Source organism: Myotis yumanensis, unplaced genomic scaffold, assembly GCF_028538775.1.
Source record: "Myotis yumanensis isolate MYYU_CA2020_CCGP unplaced genomic scaffold, mMyoYum1.0.hap1 SCAF_11, whole genome shotgun sequence".
NCBI lineage: Eukaryota > Metazoa > Chordata > Mammalia > Chiroptera > Vespertilionidae > Myotis > Myotis yumanensis.
The window spans coordinates 48643211-48669420 of NW_027223762.1; the positions used below are offsets into that span (position 1 = coordinate 48643211).

A 26210-nucleotide genomic window follows, 5' to 3' on the forward strand; every position below is an offset into this window, starting at 1 on the left:
GGGCCGAGGAGGGCCAGCAACCACAGCGGCTGGCAGTGGCAGCAGCAGCAGCGGGGTGATGGGCGCGGTGCCTTCCCCTGATTGGCCTGGTCGGCTCCTACAGAGAGAGGCCAGACTGCGGCTTAGGGGGACTGGGCCCAATCTGTCAGTAGGACATCCCCTGAGGGCTCCCAGACTGTGAGAGGCGGCAGGCTGGGCTGAGGGACCCCCCCAGTTCATGAATTTTTGTGCACCGGTCCTCTAGTATCTATCTAATAATAGGATAATATAAGATTGGTTGGGATGCCATCATGTAACGACCGAACAGCAGGGAACTGAGGCTGCATGGTGTCTGCCCGGAACGGGAAACCTCAGGCTGGCACCAGGCTGGGGGACCTCTGGCTGTACCCCCGTCTGGCGGGGCTTGACGAGGGACCTGAGGCCATGCCCCCTGCCCCGGTGCCAGGCTGGGGGACCTGAGGCTGCGCCAAGGGACCTGAGGCTGCACCCCCCACCCGGCACCGGGCTTGGGGACCTGAGGCTGTGCCCCCCGCTTGGATGGGGCTTGATGGGGTGGGGCTGGCTGGGTCTGGGTCTTGCCCAATGGGTGTGGGGCTGGCTGGGTCTGGGTCTCCTGCGATTTCAGAGCATGTGGGGGTGGGCAGGGACTTGACTCTGGTTCCCATGACGTGCCCCAGACTCTGACAGGAGGGTGATTTTCATATACATTTTACTAATTTTCTTTTATATCTGACACTTCTATTATAGAGAAAGGCAAATAACAATATTAAAATATTTCCTCTAATTAATTTCCTTTTAATATGCACGAATTTTGTGCACCGGGCCACTAGTATATACACATATATCTATATATCTATATCTATATCTGTATCTCTCTCTCTCTCTCTCTCTATATATATATATATGTATATATATATACACATATATATACATATATATAACTAGAGGCCCGGTGCACAAAAATTTGTGCACTCGGGGGAGTCCCTCAGCCTGGCCTATGCCCTCTTGCAGTCTGGGACCCCTCGGAGGATGTCCACCTGCTGGCTTAGGCCCGCTTGCTGGGGGATCCGGCCCAAGCTGGCAGTCAGACATCCCTCTGGCAGCCCGGCAGCCCTCGGGGGATGTCCACTTGCCAGCGGGGAGCAGGCCTAAGCTGCAGTCGGACATCCTTAGCGCTGCTGAGGAGGCTGGAGAGGCTCCCACCACCACCGCTGTACTGGCAGCCGTCAGCCTGGCTTGTGGCTGAGCAGAGCTCCCCCTGTGGGAGCGCACTGACCACCAGGGTACAGCTCCTGCATTGAGCGTCTGCCCCCTGGTGGTCAGTGTGTGTCATAGTGACCAGTCATTCCCAGTCTTTCTGCTGTTAGGGTCAGTTTGCATATTACCCTTTTATTATATAGGATTCTGTGTGATGAGTACAAAAGGCCCTACTCCAGACCTACCTGAACAGAAGCACTGTAAGATGTGGAAATTTGCCTTCTAGGAGGCACTAGGTGGTTCTTAGGCATGATAAAATCTGATGATCGCTGTGCTAGAATTCAGAGCTTCTGAAATTATAATGTGCATCAAATTATCTAGGAATCTTGTTTAAAATGCAGATTCTTTTTTAGTAGGTCTAGAGTGGGGCCTTGGAGTCTATATTTCTAAAAAGCCCCAGGTGACAATGATGTCTCCAGAACTCACTTTTGACTGACTGGTATATGGGTGATGTTTAGACCAATGATACCATTGCTGGCTCTGGGCAGATGTGACAGAGCTGCCAAGACAAAGTTCCCCGTTGCCCTCACTACTGTTTATTGCTTTGGAAAAAATACGTATTCTATGCCTATTGATGTCCTGGAAGCAGAGCACTGATCAAGTAGAAGAGTCATGGTCAGATAAATTTTTTTATAATAACACACATTGCAAGAAAAATAAAAGAATGAAATTGTATCGGACACTGTCTTACTACTTTTGTGCCAGAATGACATTAACTGATGAGCAGTCTACACCAGCCTGTGTCTCACAGGTTTATATTTAGATCACACCATCCACATAGGAAAACAAAGTGCCTATCCTCTGGCTATTGCTGAGGTCTTTCATTGGCCAAGGTTCATAGGGACCATCATTATGAACCCCTGGTCCAGTCCCTTGACCACTTATACTCTTATCTATGAGCTCTATGACTTCTCTTTTTTGATGAGAGGGAGACACATTGAAGAAATATTTGAAGTGGAGCTAGAAAGAAGTCAAGTATCCTTTTAAGCTGAGGTTGAGGAGCCTACAGAGGGGGATTTTCAAGATTAGAAGAGGAGTTGGCATAGCCAGTGAAACCCAGTTCTGGAGGATGTGATCAGAAGATTAGTTAAAGGGGTAGTGGTATCAGAATGCCTTTCCTGGCATAGGAGGGAGCAAGATACAAATGGGTACAGAGAAAAGTAAGTTTGATGGTAAATAATGTCCTTTTGTGGCTACAAGACTTTGGAGAAGGAAGTTTATTACTAAGAGAATTAGCTAGGAGATATTTCTAGGAGGAAGGATAATTGAGTCAATGGCACTAAATGTGGGAGAGTGTTACGATAAGATCAAACTAATTTGATCTTGACAACTTATTAAGTACCTTAGTGAGATATCAGTTCAAGAAGGCTCTGTTATAGGAGGTGTGGGGGTAAAAGCAAAATTTAGTGGGTTGAGAAGTGAATGGAAAAAGAAAATGGACTTTAATATGGGCTTTTCTTTAAAAAAAATTGGCAGTGACTAATAAAATCTAAAATCCTTAGCTTGGATAGTACCAAACCCTATATATACTATATTTTTTCAGAGAATTTCAAAGTTTTGTTCTACCACATCTATCTAACCTTACTTCCTATAGCTTTCATATACAGCCTTCTTTTCAAGTAGGACTGGTCTCCTTACTGGCTTGGAAAACATCATGTCCATTTCAACGTTATTACCCCTTGTCTCTTTTGCTGGAACTTCTGCCTTTCTTTCTTTTTGTCCTACTGCACAAAAGGTGTGCTCCAAAATTGTTAGAGTGGAGTGTGTGTGGCTCTTGAATGACTCAGGCCTTGGGTGAAAGTTGGTGTGGGGATTAGAAAGAGAGCCTGCTTGTGAAAGGAAGAGGCATAGCTGTCCTAGAATTCAGAGCAAGAATTTCAACAGGATAGCAATAGGTTAAAAAGCTACTAACAAATTGAGATAAACACTTAAAAATCTTTACATACCATCGACCTAAGTCCAAGTGTTAGTCTGAATGTCTAACCTTACACAAAGATACCTGTAGCCTCTAGAGGTCATTGGTATGGCTCTTTATTATTTACATTGTTTTCTATATTCCTCCTTAAATTTGTTTGATCATTTTCTGCATAGAATATTCTATATTTTGTGTTATGTTTATCTCTGATAATATCAATGGATGGTTATTGTGAATATGATACTGAAAACTAGATTTTTCATTGGTCACTGCTGTTCTATTAGATTTTTCTTATTTATCTAGTATTTAGCCACCTCATTCTTCTTTTTAGAGTAGTTCAAATTGTTTAGCTTTTAATTCTTTTATATATTCTTGCTAGAATCATATTCTCTATAAGTAATGACATTATGTCGTGCCTGCCTTTGTAATATTTATGTTTTCTTTCTCTTTGTTACGTATAAAAAGTCCTCCTTTATTCAAGGGGTATATGTTCCAAACCCCCAGTGGATAGTACCAAACCCTATATAGACTATGTTTTTTCCTATGCAGACATACCTGTGATAAAGTTTAATATAAATTAGTCACAATAAGAGATCAATGTCTATAGCTATAATAAAATAGAATAATTTATGTGAATGTGCATTGAGTAAAATAAGGATTACTTGAACACCAGCACTGCCATATCATTGATCTGATAAGCCCAGAAGGCTACTCAGGGACCAGAGGGTGGAGAGCATATACGGTGTGGATACGCTGGACAGAGGGATGGCTCACATCCCTGCAGCACAGAACAGGGCAGCTGGGATTTCATCATGCTACTAGAAAGACATTCATTTAACCTGATGAATTGTTTATTTCTGGAATTTCCCATTTAATATTTTTGGACTTGTTGACCGTGGATAACTGAAACCATGGAAAGCAAAACCTCCGATGGGGGAGGCAGGGCTACTGCAAGTTGTTGACTTTGTCTTCCAACAAAACACTGACAAGCAATGAGGAGAGTCCGCAGGTATTTCTTTATCCTAAACCAGTGGTTCTCAACCTGTGGGTCGAGATCCCTTTGGCGGTCGAACCACCCTTTCAAAGGGGTCGCCTAAGACCATCCTGCATTTCAGATATTTACATTACGATTCATAACAGTAGGGACATTACAGTTATGAAGTAGCAATGAAAATAATTTTATGATTGAGTCACAACACGAGGAGCTGTATTTAAAGGGCCAGAAGGTTGAGAACCACTGTCCTAAACTAATTAGGGCATAAACATTTATGGAGCCCCATCATTTCCCTTTATTTCCCTCTCATACATCATATTCTTCCATCCATGAGTAAATGAAAGCTTTTACTAGAAGAAGATTGAATTGATTTGTTTCATTTGAAAGTAATCACATTTTTCTGAGCAACTGCCTGTTAATGTTTTATGTTTGTTTATTTTTCCATGTAACTGACATTGTACATTGACTTGTTTTTTTTTTTTTTTTTTTTTTTTATTTTCCTCTTAAAGTATTACAAAGGGTATTACATAAGTATCCTTTTCCCCCCCCCCCCGCCCTTGACAAACCACTACCCTCCCTTACCCCCCAGTGTCTTATGTCCATTAGTTATGCTTATATGCATGCATACAAGTCCTTCGGTTGATCTCTTACTCCCCTCCCTCCTGCCCCCCAACTCTCTCTGGCCTTCCCACTGCAGTTTGACAATCAGTTTGAGGCAGCTCTGCCTCTGTATCTATTATTGTTCAAAAGTTTGTAATGGTCTTTATTATCCATGAATGAGTGAGATCATGTGGTATTTTTCCTTCATTGACTGGCTTGTTTCACTTAGCATAATGCTCTCCAGTTCCATCCATGATGTTGCAAATGGTAGGAGTTCCTTCTTTTTAACAGCAGCATAGTATTCCATCGTGTAGATGTACCACAGTTTTCTAATCCATTCATCTACTGATGGGCACTTAGGCTGTTTCCAGATCTTAGCTATGGTGAATTGTGCTGCTATGAACATCTGGGTGCATATATCCTTTCTGATAGGTGTTTCTGGTTTCTTGGGATATATTCCTAGTAGTGGGATCACAGGGTCAAATGGGAGTTCCATTTCCAATTTTTTGAGGAACCTCCATACTGCCTTCCATAGTGGCTGCACCAGTCTGCATTCCCACCAGCAGTGCACAAGTGTTCCTTTTTCTCCACATCCTCTCCAGCACTTGTCGTTTGTTGATTTGTTGATGATGGCCATTCTGACAGGTGTGAGATGGTACCTCATTGTTGTTTTGATTTGCATCTCTCGGATGATTAGTGACTTTGAGCATGTTTTCATATGTCTCTTGGCTTTCTGAATGTCCTCTTTTGAAAGGTGTCTATTTAGATCCTTTGCCCATTTTTTGATTGGATTGTTTATCTTCTTTTTGTTAAGTTGTATGAGTTCCCTATAAATTTTGGAGATTAGGCCCTTATCAGATATGACGTTGGCAAATATGTTTTCCCACGAGGTGGGTTTTCTTGTTGTTTTGTTGATGGTTTCTTTTGCTGTGCAGAAGCTTTTTATTTTGATGTAGTCCCATTTGTTCAGTTTCTCTTTAGTTTCAACTGCCCTAGGAGCTGTATCAGTGAAGAAATTGTTTTGGCATATGTCTGAGATTTTGTTGCCTTTGTATTCTTCTAGAATTTTTATGGTTTCCTGTCGTACATTTAAGTCCTTTATCCATTTTGAGTTTATTCTTGTGTATGGTGTAAGTTGGTGGTCTAGTTTCATTTTCTTGCATATGTCTGTCCAATTTTCCCAACACCATTTATTGAAGAGACTATCTTGGCTCCATTGTATGTTCATGCCTCCTTTGTCAAAAATTAATTGAGCATATTGGTTCGGGCTAATTTCTGGACTCTCTATTCTATTCCACTGATCTATATGTCTGTTCTTGTGCCAGTACCAGGCAGTTTTGAGAACAGTGGCTTTGTAATACAGCTTGATATCTGGCATTGAGATCCCACCTACTTTGTTCTTTCTCAGGATCCTTGCAGCTATTCGGGGTCTTTTTTTATTCCAGATGAATTTTTGGAGAGTTCGTTCTAGATCTTTGAAGAAGGCCATTGGTATTTTAATGGGAAGTGCGTTGAATGTATAGATTGCTTTGGGTAGTATGGACATTTTAATGATGTTGATTCTACCAATCCAAGAACATGGTATGTTCTTCCATCTGTTTATGTCTTCCTCTATCTCTTTTTTCAACGTCCTGTAGTTTTCTGAGTAGAGGTCTTTAACCTCTTTAGTTAAGTTTATTCCTAGGTATCTTAATTTTTTTGGTGCGATGGTAAATGGGATTGTTTTTCTGATCTCCCTTTCTGAAAGTTCACTGTTGGTGTATAGAAATGCCTCAGATTTCTTGGGGTTAATTTTGTATCCTGCTACATTGCCAAATTCATGTATTAAGTCTAGTAGCTTTTTGATGGAGTCTCTAGGGTTTTGTATGTATAATATCATGTCATCTGCAAATAAGGACAGTTTTACTTCCTCTTTTCCAATTTGGATGCCTTTTATTCCTTCTTCTTGCCTAATTGCAATGGCTAATACTTCCAGTACTATGTTGAACAGGAGTGGTGAGAGTGGGCATCCCTGTCTTGTTCCTGTTCTTAGGGGAAATGGTGTTAGTTTTTGTCCATTGAGTATGATGTTGGCAGTGGGCCTGTCATATATGGCTTTTATTATGTTGAGGTATGATCCTTCTATTCCCACCTTTCTGAGAGTTTTTATCAAAAATGGGTGTTGGATTTTGTCGAATGCTTTTTCTGCATCAATTGATATGACCATGTGGTTTTTTTCTTTCAATTTGTTTATGTGATGTATCACATTTATTGATTTACGGATGTTGTACCATCCTTGCATCTCTGGGATGAATCCTACTTGGTCATGGTGTATGATCCTTCTGATGTACTGCTGGATCCGATTTGCTAAGATTTTGTTGAGGATTTTGGCATCTATGTTCATGAGGGATATTGGCCTGTAATTCTCTTTCATTGTGATGTCTTTACCTGGTTTTGGTATTAGGGTGATGCTGGCTTCATAGAATGAGCTTGGAAGCGTTCCTTCCTCTTGAATTTTTTGTAGTAGTCTGAGGAGGGTAGGTTTTAGTTCTTCCTTGAATGTTTGGTAGAACTCCCCTGTGAAGCCGTCTGGCCCTGGGCTTTTGTTTGCTGGAAGCTTTCTGATGACTGCTTCAATTTCTTCCATAGTTATTGGCCTATTGAGGTTTTTAGATTCTTCCTGATTGAGTTTTGGAATGTTGTATTTTTCTAGGAATTTGTCCATTTCCTCCAGGTTGTCCAGTTTGTTGGAGTAGAGTTGCTCGTAGTATTGTTTAACAATCATTTGTATTTCTGTGGGGTCTGTTGTTATTTCGCCTCTATCATTTCTGATTTGGTTTATTTGGGACCTCTCTCTTTGCTTCTTGGTGAGCCTGGCTAGGGGTTTGTCAATCTTGTTTATCCTTTCAAAGAACCAGCTCTTGGTTTCATTGATTTTCTGTATTGTTTTTTTGGTCTCTATTTCATTGATTTCTGCTCTAATCTTTATTATCTCCTTCCTTCTGCTCACTCTGGGGTTTTCTTGTTGCTCTCTTTCTAATTCTTTGAGTTGTAGAGTTAGATGATTGACTACCATTTTTTCTTGTTTTTTGAGATAGGCCTGTAGAGCTATAAACTTCCCTCTCAGGACTGCTTTCATTGTGTCCCAGAGGTTTTGGATTGTTGTGTTTTCATTGTCATTAGTGTCCAGGATGTTTTTAATTTCTTCTTTGATGTCATCGGTAACCCAATCAATATTTAATAACATGCTATTCAGCTTCCAAGTGTTTGAGTATTTTGGGTTGTTTTTATTGTAGTTTATTTCTAACATTATGCCATCGTGGTCTGTGAAGAAGCTTTTTATGATTTCAATCTTCTTGAATTTGTGGAGACTTTGCTTGTGACCCAATATGTGGTCTATTTTTGAATATGTCCCATGAGCACCTGAGAGGAATGTATATTCCGCAGCTGTGGGGTGAAGTGTTCTGAAGATGTCAATTAAGTCCATCTGATCTAGTGAGTCATTTAGGATTGCTGTTTCTTTGCTGAGTTTTTGTCTAGCGGATTTATCCAGTGATGTCAGTGGTGTATTAAAGTCCCCTACTATGATTGTATTGTTGTCGATCTCTCCCCTGATATCTTCCAGAAGTTTTCTTATGTATGTGGGTGCTCCTGCATTGGGTGCATATATGTTTACCAGGGTTATATCTTCTTGTTGTATTGATCCCTTTAGTATTATGAAGTGGCCTTCCTTATCTCTGGTTATGGCCTTCACTTTGAGATGTACTTTGTCAGATATAAGTATTGCTACCCCAGCTTTCTTTTCCTTTCCATTTGCGTGAAAGATATTTTTCCATCCCTTCACATTCAGTCTGTGTGAGTCCCTTCTAATGAGGTGGGTCTCTTGTAGACAGCAGATGTATGGGTCATGTTTTTTTATCCATTCAGCCACTCGATGTCTTTTGGTTGGAGCATTTAGTCCATTTACATTTAAAGTTATTATTGAAAGGTATTTGTTTGTAGCCATTTCTTTTTGTGTGTGTGTGTGTGGCTGTTTTCTTTCTGAGCTTGATATTTCTTCTTTTTACACCAGTCCCTTTAGCATTTCTTGCATGGCTGGCTTGGTGGTGATAAACTCCCTTAGCCCTTTTTTGTCTGTGAAGCTTCTTATTTCCCCTTCAATTTTGAATGATAGCCTTGCTGGATAGAGTATTCTTGGATTCAGTCCTTTGCTTTGCATCACTTTGTAGATTTCCGTCCATTCTTTTCTGGCCTGATGTGTTTCTGTTGAGAAATCATTTGATAATCTAATGGGAGATCCCTTGTATGTTACTTTCCGTCTCTCTCTTGCAGCCTGTAAGATTCTCTCTTTATCCTGAACATTTGCCATGGTAATTATGATGTGTCTTGGTGTGGGTCTTTTCGGGTTCACCTTGTTTGGGACTCTCTGGGCTTGTGTGACTTTTTTCTTCCCCACCTCAGGGAAGTTTTCTGATATTATTTCTTCGAATAGGTTTTCTAATCCATGTTCATCTTTCTGTTGTTCTGGCACCCCTATTATTCGTATGTTGTTTCGTTTCATGTTGTCCCAAAGCTCCCTTAGGCTCTCCTCCTGTCTTTTAATTTTTTTCTCCATTTGCCGTACAGTTTGAGTGTGTTTTGCTTCCTTGTCTTCTAATTCACTAATTCGGTCCTCCGCTTCTCCCAGTCTACTGTTGATACTTTCAATGGAGTTTTTTATTGAAGCTATGTCACTCTTCATTTCTTCTTGGGACTTACTTAAGTTGTTGATTTTTTCATCTGTTTCTTCTAGCTTCTTGCATAAGTAGTTGAGTTTTTCATCTGTTTCTTCTTGCTTCTTGAACATGTGGTGCATGTACTCTAGGAACCTTATTCTGAATTCTTTTTCCGTCATGTTGCATATCTCTGTCTCACTTAGCTGCTTTTCTGGCGAGTCCTCCTTTTCTTTCCTTTGGGGGTTTCTTTGCCTACCCATGTTTGATCTCGCTGACATATGTAGATGTTGAGGTGTTCAGTGGCTGCTCCCTGGGTGGCAGGGGCTCCTTGGGTTGTGGTTGCTGCTCAGACGGTTGCGGTAGCAGCTGCTTTCCAGTTGGCAGCAGCTCCTCTGGTGGGTGTTGTTCACAGCTGTGTTGGCTCTTCTGGCTGGTGGGGGGAGGCTTCACGTACAGTTGCTGTTCCACAGACAGAGGGTGTGGTGATCAGGAGGCTGTGGTGATCAGGAGGCTGCGGTGATCAGGGGGCTGCTGTTGCTTGGATCTGCTGCGTTGATTTAAAGGCACAAAATACAACAGAGCAAGGCACAACGTACCAGGCACTGAACACAAGTATATTCACAATATTAATAACTCCAAATAAAGGTGACCACCCGAATTAAGAGAATTAGGGGATAAGGGAGAAAGAAGAGAAGAAGATAAAAGAGAGAACAGAAAAGAAAAATAAGAAAAAAACAAACAAAAAAGGAGTGCAAAAATAGAATTGGGAAAAAAGAGGGGGGAAAAAAAGAGAGCGAAAAAAGAGAATGAAGTAGAAGTGGGGAAGAGACTCCCCGTATGAGGAGCAAACTCCAATAGAACTGCCACTAATCTCAACAAATTCCAGCAACAGATCCCTGGAGATGAATGCAAACTACAAACCACCAATAATATCCAGAGGGGTAAGGGAAAACAGAAGCACAAAAATAGCTGGGGTGGGGTGGGGGAGGGAAGGGAAAAACCAGCAGAAAAAAAAAAGAAAAAGAAAAAGAAAAAGAAAAACAACCTCACAACCAGTCCTAAAAAAGAAGAAAAAACACAAAACAAAACAAACAAACAAATTAAAAAAAAAAAAAAAAAAAAAAGCCCAATATATTCAACAATCAAGAAAACAATAGAAAGATAAGAGAGAAAAAAAAATGGTTGGAAAGTGAAGAAGGATAAAGAATAGGTGTATAAGGATTTAGAGCAGTAGATTGGAAATAGGATATATAAGTAGGGTGGAATTAGACAGGGGGTAAAAAGAGGGAATTGGGAAAGTCTGGAGCAGGAATAGGGTAAGAGAAACAGGACACCAAAAGGGGAAAAGTAAGGAAGAGGGTTTTAGCAAAGAGGTGGAATTGAGATAGGGAAAATTAATGCTAAAGGAACGATGAAAATAGAATGGAGAACACTAATCCCAAAAGAAAATAAAGAGAAAATAAAATGGCACTTTAAAAAATGGTAAAATGGTAGGAGTAATAATACTGGTTAAAAATAAAAATGTGGTAATTGAAAGGGTAAAATCAGGTGATGGAAAAAGAAGAAAAAGAGAAAAAAAAATTGGTTTCTTAGTAAAAAGGTGAAAAAATTAAAAAGAAAAAGAAAAAGAAAAAATTTGCAGTAGTGATGGTCTTTCGGTTCTTCTACTCTTCAGCCTGGTTCGCCTTGGTCCTGCCAGGTATTTAGGAGAGTGTTGCCTGCATTACACTGTTCCTCCGTGTTGTAAATCACAGTCCTGATTTTAAAGCAGGCCGTATTTGTGATCCAGTCTGCCTTAATTTGTATTCCCCTAAGAGTCAGTTTGTGGCTCAACCTCTGGGTGGCAGTGTTTTTGGGTTGGCCTCTCGTTCCCTTCTTTCTCCCTCTAAAAACCTATTGACTATGAACTTGGTGTTTGCTATGAATTGAATGCTTGTATTGCCTCCTTCCCCCATTCCCAATTTCCCATTGACTTGTTATTATGTGCATTACCTAAACAGTGCTTAGTACAGTAAAGTAACATGAGGTAACAGAAGAATTGAATTCCGTTTGCCTTTACAAAAATGAACTCATGGTATAGTCATTAAGTATTTTCGTAGATTTGCTATCAGCTTCTACTCCTTAAAATGGTCAGCATGCCTACAGTTAACAACTCCCTCCCCAATTTATATTTTTTTCTAATTTGAGAAGACTAAAAAAGTAGATCCCCAAACTTCTTAGAACTATGTATAAAATGAGCATAAGTCAGTTATAAGTGAGAATGGGAATATTTTCTAATGCACAGTATGATGAATGTAGACAACAGCTATATACACTAATTATGGGATGTGATAGAGGTGCTAAACATCACTACAGCAGCAACTGTATTACAATACATAAATATAACAAATTAACACACTGTACATATTAAATTTAGACGGTGTTATATCTAAAAAATATTCAATATAAAGAAAACTATTTAAAAACTCTATTTAAGAAAAGAGTGTTGAGCTGTTTGCTGTGCTTCCTCAGAGGGCTTATGCTTCCAGGTGTTGGCAGTTTGGGTAGTTGAAGCTCCTGGTAGAGTGCTGTGTGCCTGTGTTAGAGTAAACCCTCGCTGCTGAGGGTCTTGCACCCCAGAAAAGTGACTTTTCCACAGGCTGCCTTTCTTCTGATGGTTTCCTCTTTATGGGTGGGACTGAAAAGTCTATAAAGTGTTACTTACTGGCTGCATATGCATTTGACAGCTCACTACCATTATCTGACACTCTTATTCGCAGTGACCTTACAGTTCTTTTTGTGTGTGTAGTAATTGTACTTAAATGTCCTTATAGAGTCCTTCAATTCACTGCATCTAATTAGCAATCAAAAGCTGACTACCAAGACTCCAGACTCCGTATCAACCACTTCTTAAGTATTGGTTCTACCTGTATTCATCATCTTAGCTCACATTTATTCACTACGTTTCTTCCTCTGATGTGATCTCATGCCCCATAAATTGACTGGACATTAATTGTGATTTTGGCTAATAATCACTTGGCTTGCTCTTGGATTTGGAGTAACTGCAGAAACTACAACATTTAGAACTTTTCTATGGACTAGCTTTTTTGATAACCTCCAATAAAATCTGTCTGCTAAGCAGGACAAATGTCAAGGAAAATAAACCACGTGCTTATAAAACTGATAAAAAATGCAGGGGGAATGATGACTAGCAACTTTTGCTGAATAGAATGAGGAACCATTGCATTCACTTTCCTCCCAAACTTCTCCATGGGAGAGAATAAAGGTCCGGAATTCTACAGGAGATAACTTGATTAAAAAATATTAAAAGCTTAGCTAGCAAATGAAATAGCTCTAGATATAGTACTGAAAGAAGTTTGGCAGTTGAAATATGTTTCCAGATTATGATTCTTAGAAGAGGAGTGATAATGCAAATCTGATTTCAATTCTGACAATTTTAGCTCTTGAACCAAATGTTGAGATGGAATCATTCAATCCCCTCAGATTAAATTTACCATTTTGTTTTTAAAAGATGAGATTAGCAATAGAATTAATCTTCAGACATATCTCAGAGGTGGGGCGAGGGTAAGAACTGGAAGAGATTAGCCAAAGAACATACTAGTACATGATTATGTGTGTAGCCATGGACACAGACAACAATGCGGTGAAGGCTTGGGGGTGGGGGAGGCTGGGTGGAAGGGGTGAAGGTGGGGGGAGTTGGGGGACATCTTTAATACTGTCAACAATAAAAAAAGGAAAAGAGATGATCTTCAGAAGTCCTTGATAGGTGACATGTAAGAACTGGTGTTGATGGCCCAGTGTTTATTAACTGCTCATTCACCTCTGCCCTGCCTTTCCACCCAGGCCTGGGTACTGGTTCTCCCAAGTCAGTGATCAGAGGCAATTCCAGGTTTTGTTTTATTTTCTTTCCTCCCTGAAGCTGGTTACTCCAACCAAAACACTATTTGTCAATCTGTGAAAGCACAACCTCCAGGGAACTGGAAACTTTGAGAACTTTGAGCTACTGGCAAGTCTCTTCCTACTTAACTCACATGGTTTCATTTTTCTGCTTGAAATAAAGGACTGTTTATTTATGTGTCAATCCATATAATTCCACATTTTCCTTCAGTTGAAGCTGTGGAATATGCATTCACAATCTAATCATCAGAGGATATTTTAGAGTGATGAGGCGATGTTATTTCTAGACAGTTTTGCAGAGGCCTCTTACAGCTTTTCTTTTGTATTTAAGGTGACGACCCTTGTGAACACCAGCAACAAAGGCCCATCAGGTAAAAAGAAAGGGAGGTCAAAGAAAGCCCACGTCCTGGCTGCGTCTGTAGAGCAAGCCACTCAGAACTTCCTGGAAAAGGGGGAACAGATCGCTAAGGAGAGTCAGGACCTCAAAGAAGAACTGATCGCTGCTGTGGAAGATGTGCGCAAGCAAGGTAGGCAGGAGAATGCTGTTCAAGAGGGGTGTGCGTGAATGTGTCAACCACGGAGTGTTCTCTAGAATCAATGCATATCTGCTCAAAGGAGTCATCTTATTTTTCCCCTCTCTATCTGCACTTGTCTTTTTAAACATTTGGTAGGATGAAAGGGCGAGGGCTATGCCCTCCATCTTGCCCCGTATCCTCCATGTTGGGGCAGCAGCCATGTGCTCAGACCTTCTTCCCGGAAGCCCAGGCCTCTACTGGCCACGCCCGGGATTTCTTTAAACTTACTAATGACAGTTTTTTTTTTTTTAATTAAATCTTTATTGTTCAGATTACATTTGTTCCTCTTCCCCCACCCCCCATAACTCCCCTCCTTCCAGTTCCCGCCCCACCCTCCGCCCTCACTCCCCCCACCCACTGTCCTCATCCATAGGTGCACGATTTTTGTCCAGTCTCTTCCCGCATCTCCCACTCCCCTTTCCCCCCCAAGAATAGTCAGTCCATTCCCTTTCTATGTCCCTGATTCATTATAATCACCAGTTCATTCTGTACATCAGATTATTTATTCACTTGATTCTTAGATTCACTTGTTGATAGATGCATGTTTGTTGTTCATAATTTGTATCTTTACCTTTTTCTTCTTCCTCTTCTTAAAGGATACCTTTCAGCATTTCGTATAATACTGGTTTAGTGGTGATGAACTCCTTTAGCTTTTCCTTATCTGTGAAGCTCTTTATCTGACCTTCACTTCTGAATGATAGCTTTGCTGGATAAAGTAATCTTGGTTGTAGGTTCTTGGTATTCAGCACTTTGAATATTTCTTGCCATTCCCTTCTGGCCTGCAAAGTTTCTGTTGAGAAATCAGCTGACAGTCGTATGGGTATTCCCTTGTAGGTAATTGAGTCTCTTTCTCTTGCTGCTTTTAAGATTCTCTCTTTGTCTTTTGCTCTTGGCATTTTAATTATGATGTGTCTTGGTGTGGTCCTCTTTGGATTCCTTTTGTTTGGGGTTCTCTGCGCTTCTTGGACCTGTAAGTCCATTTCTTTCACCAGGTGGGGGAAGTTTTCTGCCATTATTTCTTGAAATAGGTTTTCAATATCTTGCTGTCTCTCATCTTCTGGCACCCCTATGATTCTGATGTCTGTACGCTTGAAGCTGTCCCAGAGGCTCCTTACACTATCCTCGTATTTTCGGATTCTTTTTTCATTTTGCTTTTCTGGTTGGGTGTTTTTTGCTTCTTCGAATTTCAAATCTTTGACTTGATTCTTGCGCTCCTCTGGTCTGCTATTGGGTGTCTGTATAATATTCTTTATTTCAGTCAGTGTATGCTTAATTTCTAATTGGTTCTTTATCACAGCATCGAGGGTCTCATTAGATTTCGTGAGGCTCTCATCAAGTTTATTGGCAGCTTCTAGCACATTATTGCAAGCCCTCAAAATTGCGTTTTTTAGCTCCATATCCTCCATTTCTGTCATGTTTTTTTGTCTCCGCATCTTTTATGCTTTCTTGGTGCACCCCCTTGTGGTCTTTGTGTGCAGTCTTGTTCTAGTTAAGCCGTAATTGTTGTAGTTAGTACTAGAGGGATTTGACCACCAGGCCGACTGGCTGTGAGAATCAGCTCTGTGGAAAACTTCTGTCCTCTGGGGAGGTGCTAATCTAGCCTTTGCCTGAGGTGATCAGGCAAATGGCTCTGCGCAGGGCTTGGGCGGGGCGGGCTCAACAGGGCGGGCGGAGGGAGCAGTTATGGCTGCTCTCAGTCTGTCCCCAGGGGCTCTGCCTCTCTGTCCCAGCAACGCTGCAAACCTCGGAGGGACCGTAGCCAGACAGTCCTGCTTCTTCCGTTTGAGTCTGGGTCCCTAGAGACTCGCTCGGATCTGGAGCTCAGAGTCTGAGACTCACTCCCGACCGAAAACGACAACCGCGCCCTCAGCCACCAGCCCGCTTTGCGCGCGCACCTCGTTACCTTTAAATTTTCCACACTGCGCCTCCTCTGAGCCTCGTAATGCTGTTGTCTTTGCTTCTAGTTGAAGAGTCTCTCTTCAGCCAGCCTTCCTGTGGTTCTGGTTGATGTCCATTCCGTCTTTTAGTTGTATTTTTGAAGTGGTTGTTTGCGGCAGCAGTCTCCGGTGTTTACCTATGCCGCCATCTTCGATTCTCCGCTTACTAATGACAGTTGAGGGACGTGCGCGCCATAGATATTACCGCATCCTGTGTAACAAGACCCGGCTTGCACCTGGCCAATCAGCAGGGCCCACAGTCAGCTCTCCTCCCCTCACTCCACCCCCTATTAAAAACCCCGTTTTTTCCCACGGTGGTCTCTCTAGTCTTGCTGTTGCGTCGGCAGAGGCTGGGAGCCAGACCGGGGTCTGTAATAATAATAAAAGACTCTTTGCTTTTGCATCGGACTTGGCTGGCTCCCTTTTGGTCTATTGGGGATCTTGAAATCTGGGCATAACAGTCCATAGAGGTGTTTTTGCTGTGGCAGAATAGCACAGGTACACTCCAAAGCTGCTGTGGCTTCAAAGTCTTCAGTTGTTTTCTCTCAATAGATGAAAACAAACTCTGTGTCAGCTCAGTCTTTTTTTTAAAAAAATATTTTTTTATTGATTTCAGAGAGGAAGGGAAAGAGAGAGAGAGAGAGATAGAAACCTCAATGATGAGAGAGAATCACTGATCGGCTGCCTCCTGTACTCTCCACACCGGGGACCAAGCCTGCAACTGGGGCATGTGTCCAGACCAGGACTTGAACCTTGACCTCCTGGTTCATCTCTCAACTACTGAGCCAAGCCTCTGGGATCAGCTCAGTCTTTAGGGAGAAAAGGATAAGGAGACCTCATGCTGATAGAGTCAACAAAAGCCAGGATTATAAGGTTGAAGGGAGGAAAGGAATAAAGTCCTGTAATAAATTATTGTTGTTTGTATGACTCCAAAATTGCTATTTTCAGGTCACAGCTTTCCTCAAAAAAATGTAGCTAGTTGGTTATCGATAGATTGATCAATTACATAGCTAACTAGTTAGCTAAAATGCTATTTATTCACCATGTTAAAAAGTTTTTAGGTGTTATAAGATACACAAAATAAACTGTATGGCTTACCTGTTTTTAAGTGTCCACTTCAGTAGTGTTAATTATAGTCTCATTGTTGAGTAACCAATCCCCAGAACGTTTTTCATCTTGCAACACTGAAACTCTATTCCTATTAAACAAAACTCTCCCTTGCCCTCTCTCCCTAGCTCCCAGCAACCACTGGTCACTAGGCTACTTTCTCAAAGCATTTATCTATGTGGCATCTTTAGTTGAGAATTCAAAGGCATCATGAAATCAAAACAGAAATCCCCTCCCTAGCCTGCCCTCCCTCCTGCATTGTTTACCCTGGTGAATGTCACACCTATGTACCCAGTGGCACATTGCAGAAATCTTGGTATTATACTTGTCATTTCTCTCTTTTTCCAAATACAATCTGTTATAAAGTCCCATAGATTTTAACTACTAAATATCTCTTAAATGGATCAATTCCTGTTTTAGTTCATCAAAAGGACTATGTTTTAGCTGCCTTGGGGCCTTTTTACTTGCTGTTTCCTTTCACACAGTTGAAGGCGACTCATTCTGCATATCTCAGCTCAAAGTACACCTTCCCAGGGAACCCTTTCCGGCATGGCTCTTTACATGGTCAATTTCCGCTGGATAGTTTAATAATTGTGGGCTAACTTTACGGATAACTTTCTTCTTTGCCAAAGTATAGATTAGTAAATATAGAGACCATACCATGTGTCTTTTAACTGGTCAATGGTTTGCAATGCTTAGTGATCATAAAACTTCAATAAATATTTGTTGAATGAATGAAGGTATAGATGAATGAAAGTGATTTTCCCTTCCTTCTTGTAAACCTACCAATTTTAAAATCCAGAACTGGATACTTCATCCCTCGAAATACTAACTCTCCTTCCAAACCAACAATAACCTTCTCTGCATGTGGCCACCTTATTTCCCCTAGAAGTTAATTTCATTTATATTACACTAATGTACATGTTACTTAATTTGAAATGTTAAAATTTGCATATTTTATCCAGGGCAGATGGAGTATATTTGTGCATATGTTTTTCAGCAATGTGTAACCTTACAAGTTTTCAAGTGCTATTCAAAACTGGTATTCCTTCTGAATTACAGATGGATACCTGTTTGTTTTAATGAATCTGTAGCCTTCATAACATTTTTCCTTTCTTTTTTGGGGGGAGGGGGCGTCGTGTGTGGACTGACATAAGAAATTGCACACATTAGAAGTGTATAGTTTGATAAGTTTTGACACATTTGTACACAGTGACACCATCCCACACTCAAGAGAGTAGACTTTCACCCTTGCTGGCATGGCTCAGTGGTTGGAGCTTCAGACTGCGCACCAGAGGGTCGCAGGTTAGATTCCAGTCAAGGGCATGTGCCTGCGTTGCAGATTCATTCCCTGGCTCCCAGTTGAGCATATGCAGGAGCATGTGTAAGAGGCAACCAATAGATTTGTCTCTTCATATTGATGTTACTTTCTCTCTCTCTCTCTCTCTCTCTCTCTCTGTCTCTCTCCCCTCCCTGCTTCCCCTTCCCTTTCACTCCCTCTAAAAATCAATGGGAAAAAATTATAATTTAGTAACTAACTTGTACTCCATATGGCAGTAGCGCTCCTCCATATTAATGAGTAATCCGGGCTCTCAGGGTAATGGAGAGCTGAATCAGCATCCACTAGTCTCCCAGAAGGGGGTTGCATAGCTCAGTGTGGCGTAGAGTTGACAGTAGTTGTAAGTGACCCTGGAAACCTACGACTGGATAGTTGTGCAGCCAGTGAACCATCCATAGAAAAGCTCCTAAATAGGAATGCAAAGGGAATTATTCCAGTCAGGCCTTAATGTCGAAATGCTCGGCCAAGGAAAGCTTGGGATAGGGAATGCCAAAACCTTTTTAATATTTACAAGCAAGATGTTTCTGGGTTGAAAACGCACTCTGAATTATGGACTACACTAGAGGTTCTCAGACTTTAGTGCGTATTAGACTCACCTGGGAAGTATTTCAACTGCTTCCTGTCCAGGCCTCAACCTTTATCATTTAGGTCAGAAACTCTGGGGTGGGACCCAGCCATCAAGGTTTTAAAAGCTCTCTGGGTGACTCCATTTTACAGGAAATTTAAGAAGAAATGGACTAATCCACTCCCTGCCCATCAGCCTCACTTGGATGACTTATCAATCCATGTTGGTCAACTAGTATTTCACATTAGGAAACTGATAGCAGGTAGTCTTTTATAAGGTTTGTGTGCTTGTAGGCTACTTAGGAACAAACAAGTATTTATGTAGGATACTTATGTAGGAGAAACAACTTGATATTCTGTATTAAGATGATATTCTGTAATGCTAGATGTTGTCTTATGATGCCTGATATTCTGTGGGCACTCAGAGAACATGTGTTACTTATATACTAGGGAGCCAAGTCTATAGCAAAGTTTAAAATTCCAGTTGTTGGAAAAGAAAAACATACAGCTGGAATTAGCACAAACGAAGTAATGTTTAAGCTGAACATTGATTAAAAATTTGTGAAGGATAGTGCGGTATGATTTTCAGGTTTAAGCAACCTGATTTTTAAATTAAAGAGATAAGAATGACATTGATAATTGGGGAATGGCTAGAGAAGCCCTGATTTAGTGAGAAGTTTCATATTCAAACGTGGTTATAAATATGGTAAGATGATCGAAGGGACCAGATTGGAAAAAGTTCAGGAACAAGAATAAGAAGGAAGGAAGGAAGGAAGGAAGGAAGGAAGGAAGGAAGGAAGGAAGGAAGTAAGTTAGCTGGTTGGCTTCCATCCATTAAAGTAATATTTTAGAAAGATTAATTTGGCAACTTCATTGAAAGTTGACCAATTCAGAGAAAGGTTGGACTCAGACATTGTTTGGGTGTTATTTTAATATTTCAGAGAAAAAAACAGAACAAAATACTTCGAAGATCTAGGATTAGGGTAGTGGCAATGGGAACAGAAATAAGAAACTCGATATTGCAGGCACTGCAGAAAGGAATAAAAGAAGTGCCACTTGTTGAAGGGAAGAGGCTAGTCAACCTTTATTGTATGATTTTGGCCCTGGACAACGTAATTGGGGTATTTTAAGAGGTGACAGGGGTGGGAAGAGAGGATCAGCTTGATTTTAAACATTGATGAATGAGGGGAACTGCCTAGCAGATGGTTAAAGCTAGGGGATAGAACTTTGGGGAAACAGAAATTTGGAAGTCTCTGTAGTTGATAAATGAAGCTTTCAGAGACAGCTTTCTTTGAGTACTTGCCAATAAAGAGAGAGAGAAGAATAGAGGGATGTGGCTTTTGTTTTTGGAGGAAAGGCCAAAAAAGATGAGAAGGTAGAATAGAAATTAATTAGATAGGGAAGACATAGACTGAAATGTGACCAGAGAGCCAAGCGTACCAAGTGCTGAAATTCAAGGGAATATGTGTAAAGGAGACGGTGATCAATCTAGACTCTAGAATGTGTTGTAATTATGTCAAATTCTTCTGAGAGCATGGGGGATGAATAATGAGAAAACGCCTTGGATTTTGCTAGGAAAGTGTCATTAATTATATTTAAAAGGCACATTTTCAGAAAGCTGCAGAGACAATGGCTACATAGAATGAAGGTAGATGCTGAAAGAACAGAGTAGATGGTGACAGATAGGATGCACACAGTAAAAGGAACCGTACCCTTCTTTGGTCATCGCTGCACTATATACTGCAAGTATTTCTGTTGCCCCTGCAGACGGTGGGATTCAAATGAGGAACCGCGTGTTATAATTATTTTGTGTATCACTGAAGCCCGGTTCAATGGCTGGCATAGTGAGCAGCACACAATACATGACTCAGAAGATTGTCACAGATGGGAAGAGAGAAATAGAAGAGTAATAAGTGAAATGTTAAGGACAAGCAAAGCATATGATTGTTTGCTTGCTTGCTTACTTATTTTGTTAACTCAAACGGAACTATCAGAGCATAGATCAAGGGAGGGAGCCACTGCAGAGAGCAATTGTAGATACAGTGGGAGAAAGCTCAGGTGGGTGGCATGAAGTGATTTAGGCAGATGGGATATATTTTATCTAGAAAACTGGTAGGGAGTAAAGATTACCCAACGGTGGGTTTATAGAAAACATGATAACCACAGCAGATTGGATGGAATTTTCTCAATTATTTTGAACAAAAGAGGAGGTCGTTTCAATGGACCAAGGAATATCTGATATTTAACCACTATTGCAATTTATTTTTATGTTTTCTTGTCTGGTATTGGCATCTGTGTGTGTCTCACATATATTTCTAAAGCACTTTATTTATTGAATACTACTGACTGTTATGCCTTCCTTGGGTGCAGCTAAAAAAAAAGGCAATTTATAACAGGCTTTATTGTCCAAGAATTTTTTATTTAATTGGTTTATTTGGTGTGTAACAGCGTCTGCCAGCAGTGGGATGCTCACATACTGTCTTCATGAATCTTCTGAGATTGAAAGTGGATCCAAAAGCTGTCCTTTGAAAGACAGGCACTGTTCTTCATGTTTATCCAATTAGAAGATTCATTTAATGATGTAACAGGATGCAACAGCATTTGGTTTTATGCCATTTCATTCTTATGGTCCCACGTCCTATTTCTGAAGCCATGGAACAGTTGCTGGGGTTTCCTATCTTCAGTCACCAACCTTCTCTGATTGCCCGCTCTCCATCTGGTACATAGTGTTTAATTGTTTAGTCGTAATAGTGTTTCATCAAAACAGTTAAAACATGGCCCAGCTACCGAGATGTGCCAGTCCAGGATGTAGACAGAGAGGTACATGGGCCTAACCCTACTTTCAGAGGAATCTCATGGAGCAAAGTGACAAGGAAGTATAGATAAATGAGGTAGCTTCTCGGTGGAACCATTTCCCAATCAAAGATCTGGTCAAACCATTCACTGCTCATTTAGACTTTGTTTTGACACAATCTCACATGTGGAGTGAAATAATGATATCAGCTAGTTCTATTATTGTTATCTCTTTACGCAATCACTATTTATTGAGTAACTGAGGGCCAGTGGGCAGAGACAGACAGAACAGGACTGAGAATAAATAGAGGGAGAGAGAAGTGTTCTCACATCTCTGATAAGAGATTAAACCTATGCCTCCTGATGACCAGGTGGCCTCCTCCCTCCCCGCCCACTTTAGTGGTGGGAGGTGGTGTTGGTGGAATGAGCTGCTCCAACAGGAACTCCAGTCAGTGTCAGTTGTGTGAACTCCCCAGCTGAGATCTGATCAGAGGCCATGCCCTGTCCAAGAAGCTTCTACTGTCACAGTCCCGCATCCCTCTTAGAGCTCCACAGTGGGAGGAGGAGGAGGAGGGGAGAGCCCTCTCTCCTGCAGCACTTCCCACAGGGGAAAGCCTCTCTAAGGAGTGCGGTGAGGGTGGTGAAAGGATTACCCTGCTCCTCTGCTTGTCCTGTTTCTCAAGTATCCCCTATGTTATGCCTCCACTCTTCCCATCCTGAATGCTTGCGTCTCCTAGAGATACTGGACCTCCTTTTCTGTGCTGTGCTGCGGACTGACTGCCCTTGTACGGGTGATATGTAACTGTGTTTTGAGGTGGAATCCTACTGGTCTTGGGGTAAGGTTTCACCCCTCTTTGGTGAGCAGGCCTCCACTGAAGGGGCACACGTTCAGGGAAGGAGAACATTCTAGAACAGAAAAGGAGGACTTGGGAGGCAATCCTAGGTTACAGAGGGAAAGAGAACTCATATTTCTCTATGGGTCTCCCTTCTTTGAGCCTGGACTTTGCTGAGTTTATACCCATTCGTTTTTAATAATATTTTTAAGTAATTTAATAAAGTGCACATTTATTAGTTCAAGCAAGGACAAACCTTAAAGTTAGACTGGCGAGTGTTTCACAGTACAGCTGAGCCATGGACCTGGTGATGCCTTGCTCTGTCTACACACTGCTGCTCACTGTCCCTCCCATGGTTCCTCCTGTCTTTCCTTATAGAGGCTTTTATCCGAGCATTTCTCAGAGAAGTTTGCAAACTGCCTGGTTCAGAACCACCTGGATGAGGATGTGAGATGACCATAAAAATTCAAATTTCTGTGTTTAGCCTAAACCTGGATTTAGTATGGCATGGTAACACTGGAATCTTTATTTCTAGAGAGTACCCCAAATAAATCTTATGCTTCCCAAGATTGAGAATCACTAATAGTCTGAGTTAATTTATATCTTTAGATTTATCATCTTTAGTTTGTCTTTTTTCCATTGGAGATGATTTTAACATCTGCAGTACTTTTAACTGTTGTATGTTTGACTAAATAAAATATATTTGTATGCCGAAGTTTGAACTAGTTGAGGGCCCAGGAATACCATATGTCAGTGATTTTCAACCTTCTTCATCTACAGCACACCAAAAAAATCTATTACATTTTTTGCCGATCTGACAAAAAGAAATAGGTATAGTTTTGACTCGTTCACACTGAATGGCTATTGTTGTGTTGGCTATTGTCATCTTTTTATTTGACAATCCAAGGGACAAGAGGTCAGTCCTCCTGACTAAAGACTCATGTATTGCCTGTTTTAACAATTCTTGCAGCATAAAGGTTGGAAGTCGCTACCCTAGGTCCACCTGGAGCCCTTTGTCTGGCCCTTGTTGCAACATGTTGGGAGATTATGGCAGATTATTCTTTCATCTGACCCCCTCTCTTTAATCTTTAAGCAAGAATCACAATAGCTCCCATTTATTGGTGGCCACTTCATTTGTAAGAGATTTTGCATATATTCTCTCAACATCATTCTGTTAGTCATTTGAAGAATTATTGTCCATATTTTACATAAAACATTATTGATGCTGAAAAATGTTTATGTGCATTAATTGGGTCATTCAGTATCTATTTATTGAGTATTTACTGCGCATAGGCACTATTTTGGGTGCCGGGAATATAGAATAAAGAAAACAGACATTCCCTAACTATAGGACTTCTGTATTTTGAGTTGAGACAGGCAATTAATAAGTAAAAAATTAAGCAAAGTGATGATTTCAAGCTATAGAAGTGTGACTTAAAAGTGGGATGACCTCCCTGGCTGGGTTGCTCAGTTGGTTGGAGCATTGTCTCCAAAAGAAAGAAAAGAGGTTATGGGTTCCATTCCCAGTGAAGACACATATCTAGATTGTGGGTTCCATCCCTTTTCAGGGAACGTTTGGGGGGCAGCCTATCAGTGTTTCTCTCTCATATTGATGTTTCTCTCTCCCCCTCTCTCTCAAATCAATAAATATTTCCTCAGGTGAGTATTAAAAAAATGGGATGACCAACGGCATGATACATGAAAGAATAAATTGATGTAGAGCCTAATATTAAATTTAAAAAAAAAATTATTCTGTGAAAGAGTACAGACAAGACATAGGCTTGGTGAAAATATTTCTGGTGAAAATTGCTTGTCTATAAAGAACTCTTAAAAAATCAACACTAATTAAAGGAACAGACAACTCACATATGGGCAAATACCTGGACAGACCTGTTTCCAAAGAAAATATACAGATGGCCAGTAAGGATATGAGAAAAAGTTCAACATCATTTGAAATGGAAATTAAACAATGATATTTCACTATATGACTCCTAAAATCAATAAAATCCCTCATATTGACAATACCAAATGTTAGCAAGTATGTGGAATGACGGAAATCCTCATCCATTCAAATATAAAATAATACATTTGTTTTGAAAGACAGTTTGGCCCTCTTTAAATAAAACTAAACACTGAATTATCATATAATCCAGTAAACTTCATCCTATGTATTTATTGATGTCTACACAAAATTACCTAAACCCATTCCATTTATAAAATAAACTTTTTATTTTGGAATAATGTTAGATTTATAGAAAATTTGCAAAGATAGTACAGAAAGTTCTCAGAGTAGTTTATTATTAATACCTGACATTACTAATGTACACCTGTCACAATTAATGATCCAATATTATCACATTGTTAATAGAGGCAAGCATAATAGTAAAAAAAACAACTCTCTGCTGATGTGTTTAGTAAAAATGGCAGAACAGACACTGCAGATGCTGAAATATTCATATTCTTCAACTGACTTGCAAAGAGTGGTAGTTCGTACTTCTGTATGTATCCAATGAGAACTCTGTTTTAGAAGATTGCCAACTCAGGACAGTTTTCTTTGAAGTCCTTTATTGGGGTCCAGAGTTGTCAGCCTAAGTGAAACCATTCCTGCCTTTCACAGAAAAGACTAAAGAGGCTTTCAAGGGTACACAAAACACAGGAAGAAAGAAAATAGAAATCCAAGGAGAAGAAGAAAGGAAAGGCAGGCCAGAGACCAGAGAGGAGCAGGAAAGTGGCTAATGCACATACACAGCCGGGCCAGGCCTGCTGTGCTGTTCTTACCCACCCGGGGAGGGCAGGGGGCATGGTGGCAGCAGCTTTGCCGTGGACCCGGGTTTAAATCTCATCTCTGTGATTGTCATGCTGCATGTGCTCTGGGACTTGAGCAGGCTATCTATTCCCTCTGCAGCAGTGTTTGCATGAGCTAAGTGGGGTACGCATGCATAGGATTTCAGGACTGCTGTGTAGGGGAGACAACAGGATGTATGTAAAGTGTTTGGCATGTAAAGCCTAGCATTCTGCAGGCTCTAAAGCAGTGGTTCTCAACCTTCTGGCCCTTTAAATACAGTTCCTCATGTTGTGACCCAACCATAAAATTATTTTCGTTGCTACTTCATCACTGTAATGTTGCTACTGTTATGAATCGTAATGTAAATATCTGATATGCAGGATGGTCTTAGGCGACCCCTGTGAAAGGGTCGTTCGACCACCAAAGGGGTCTTGACCCATAGTTTGAGAACCGCTGCTCTAAAGCCTGGTGGCCTTTGCCTTTATTGTTATCATCGTTGTTGTTGTATTTGTTACATACAACTGGGCAACAAATTGGGCTCATATGCTGTCTAACAGACCAGTTAAAAATGTAAAGTTTTATAAAACTTGTTATCACGCCCAGCCGGCATGGCTCAGTGGTTGAGCGACAACCTGTGAAACAGATCACAGTTCAATTCCAGGGCTGTAGGCTAGATCTCTAGTGTGGGGTGTGAGAAGACAGCCAATTAATGATTCTCTCATCATTGATGTTTCTATCTTTCTCTCCCACTCTGTTCCTCTCTGAAATCAATAAAACATATATTTAAAAAAAGACCTTTGCTATCAAAATATAAAATCTTTCAGGTAGATCACTACACCATCTCCAATTCATTTGAAATTCATTTTCTTTTGAAGGGAAATTCCTGAAATGAAACATCTGACCTCAACCATGCATAAAAG

At 40.8% G+C, this 26210-nt stretch overlaps 1 protein-coding gene across 2 annotated transcripts in view; it reads left to right on the forward strand.

The window, feature by feature from the left end:
- The window catches only part of CTNNA2 (catenin alpha 2), a 1104237-nt gene that overhangs the window by 204717 nt on the left and 873310 nt on the right, over positions 1-26210 (forward strand). For both annotated transcript variants that reach the window (XM_070429588.1, XM_070429589.1), the window contains exon 3: positions 13689-13884. In XM_070429588.1, coding sequence (XP_070285689.1) covers positions 13689-13884 — 196 coding nt within the window. The remainder of the gene's footprint in view (positions 1-13688; positions 13885-26210) is intronic.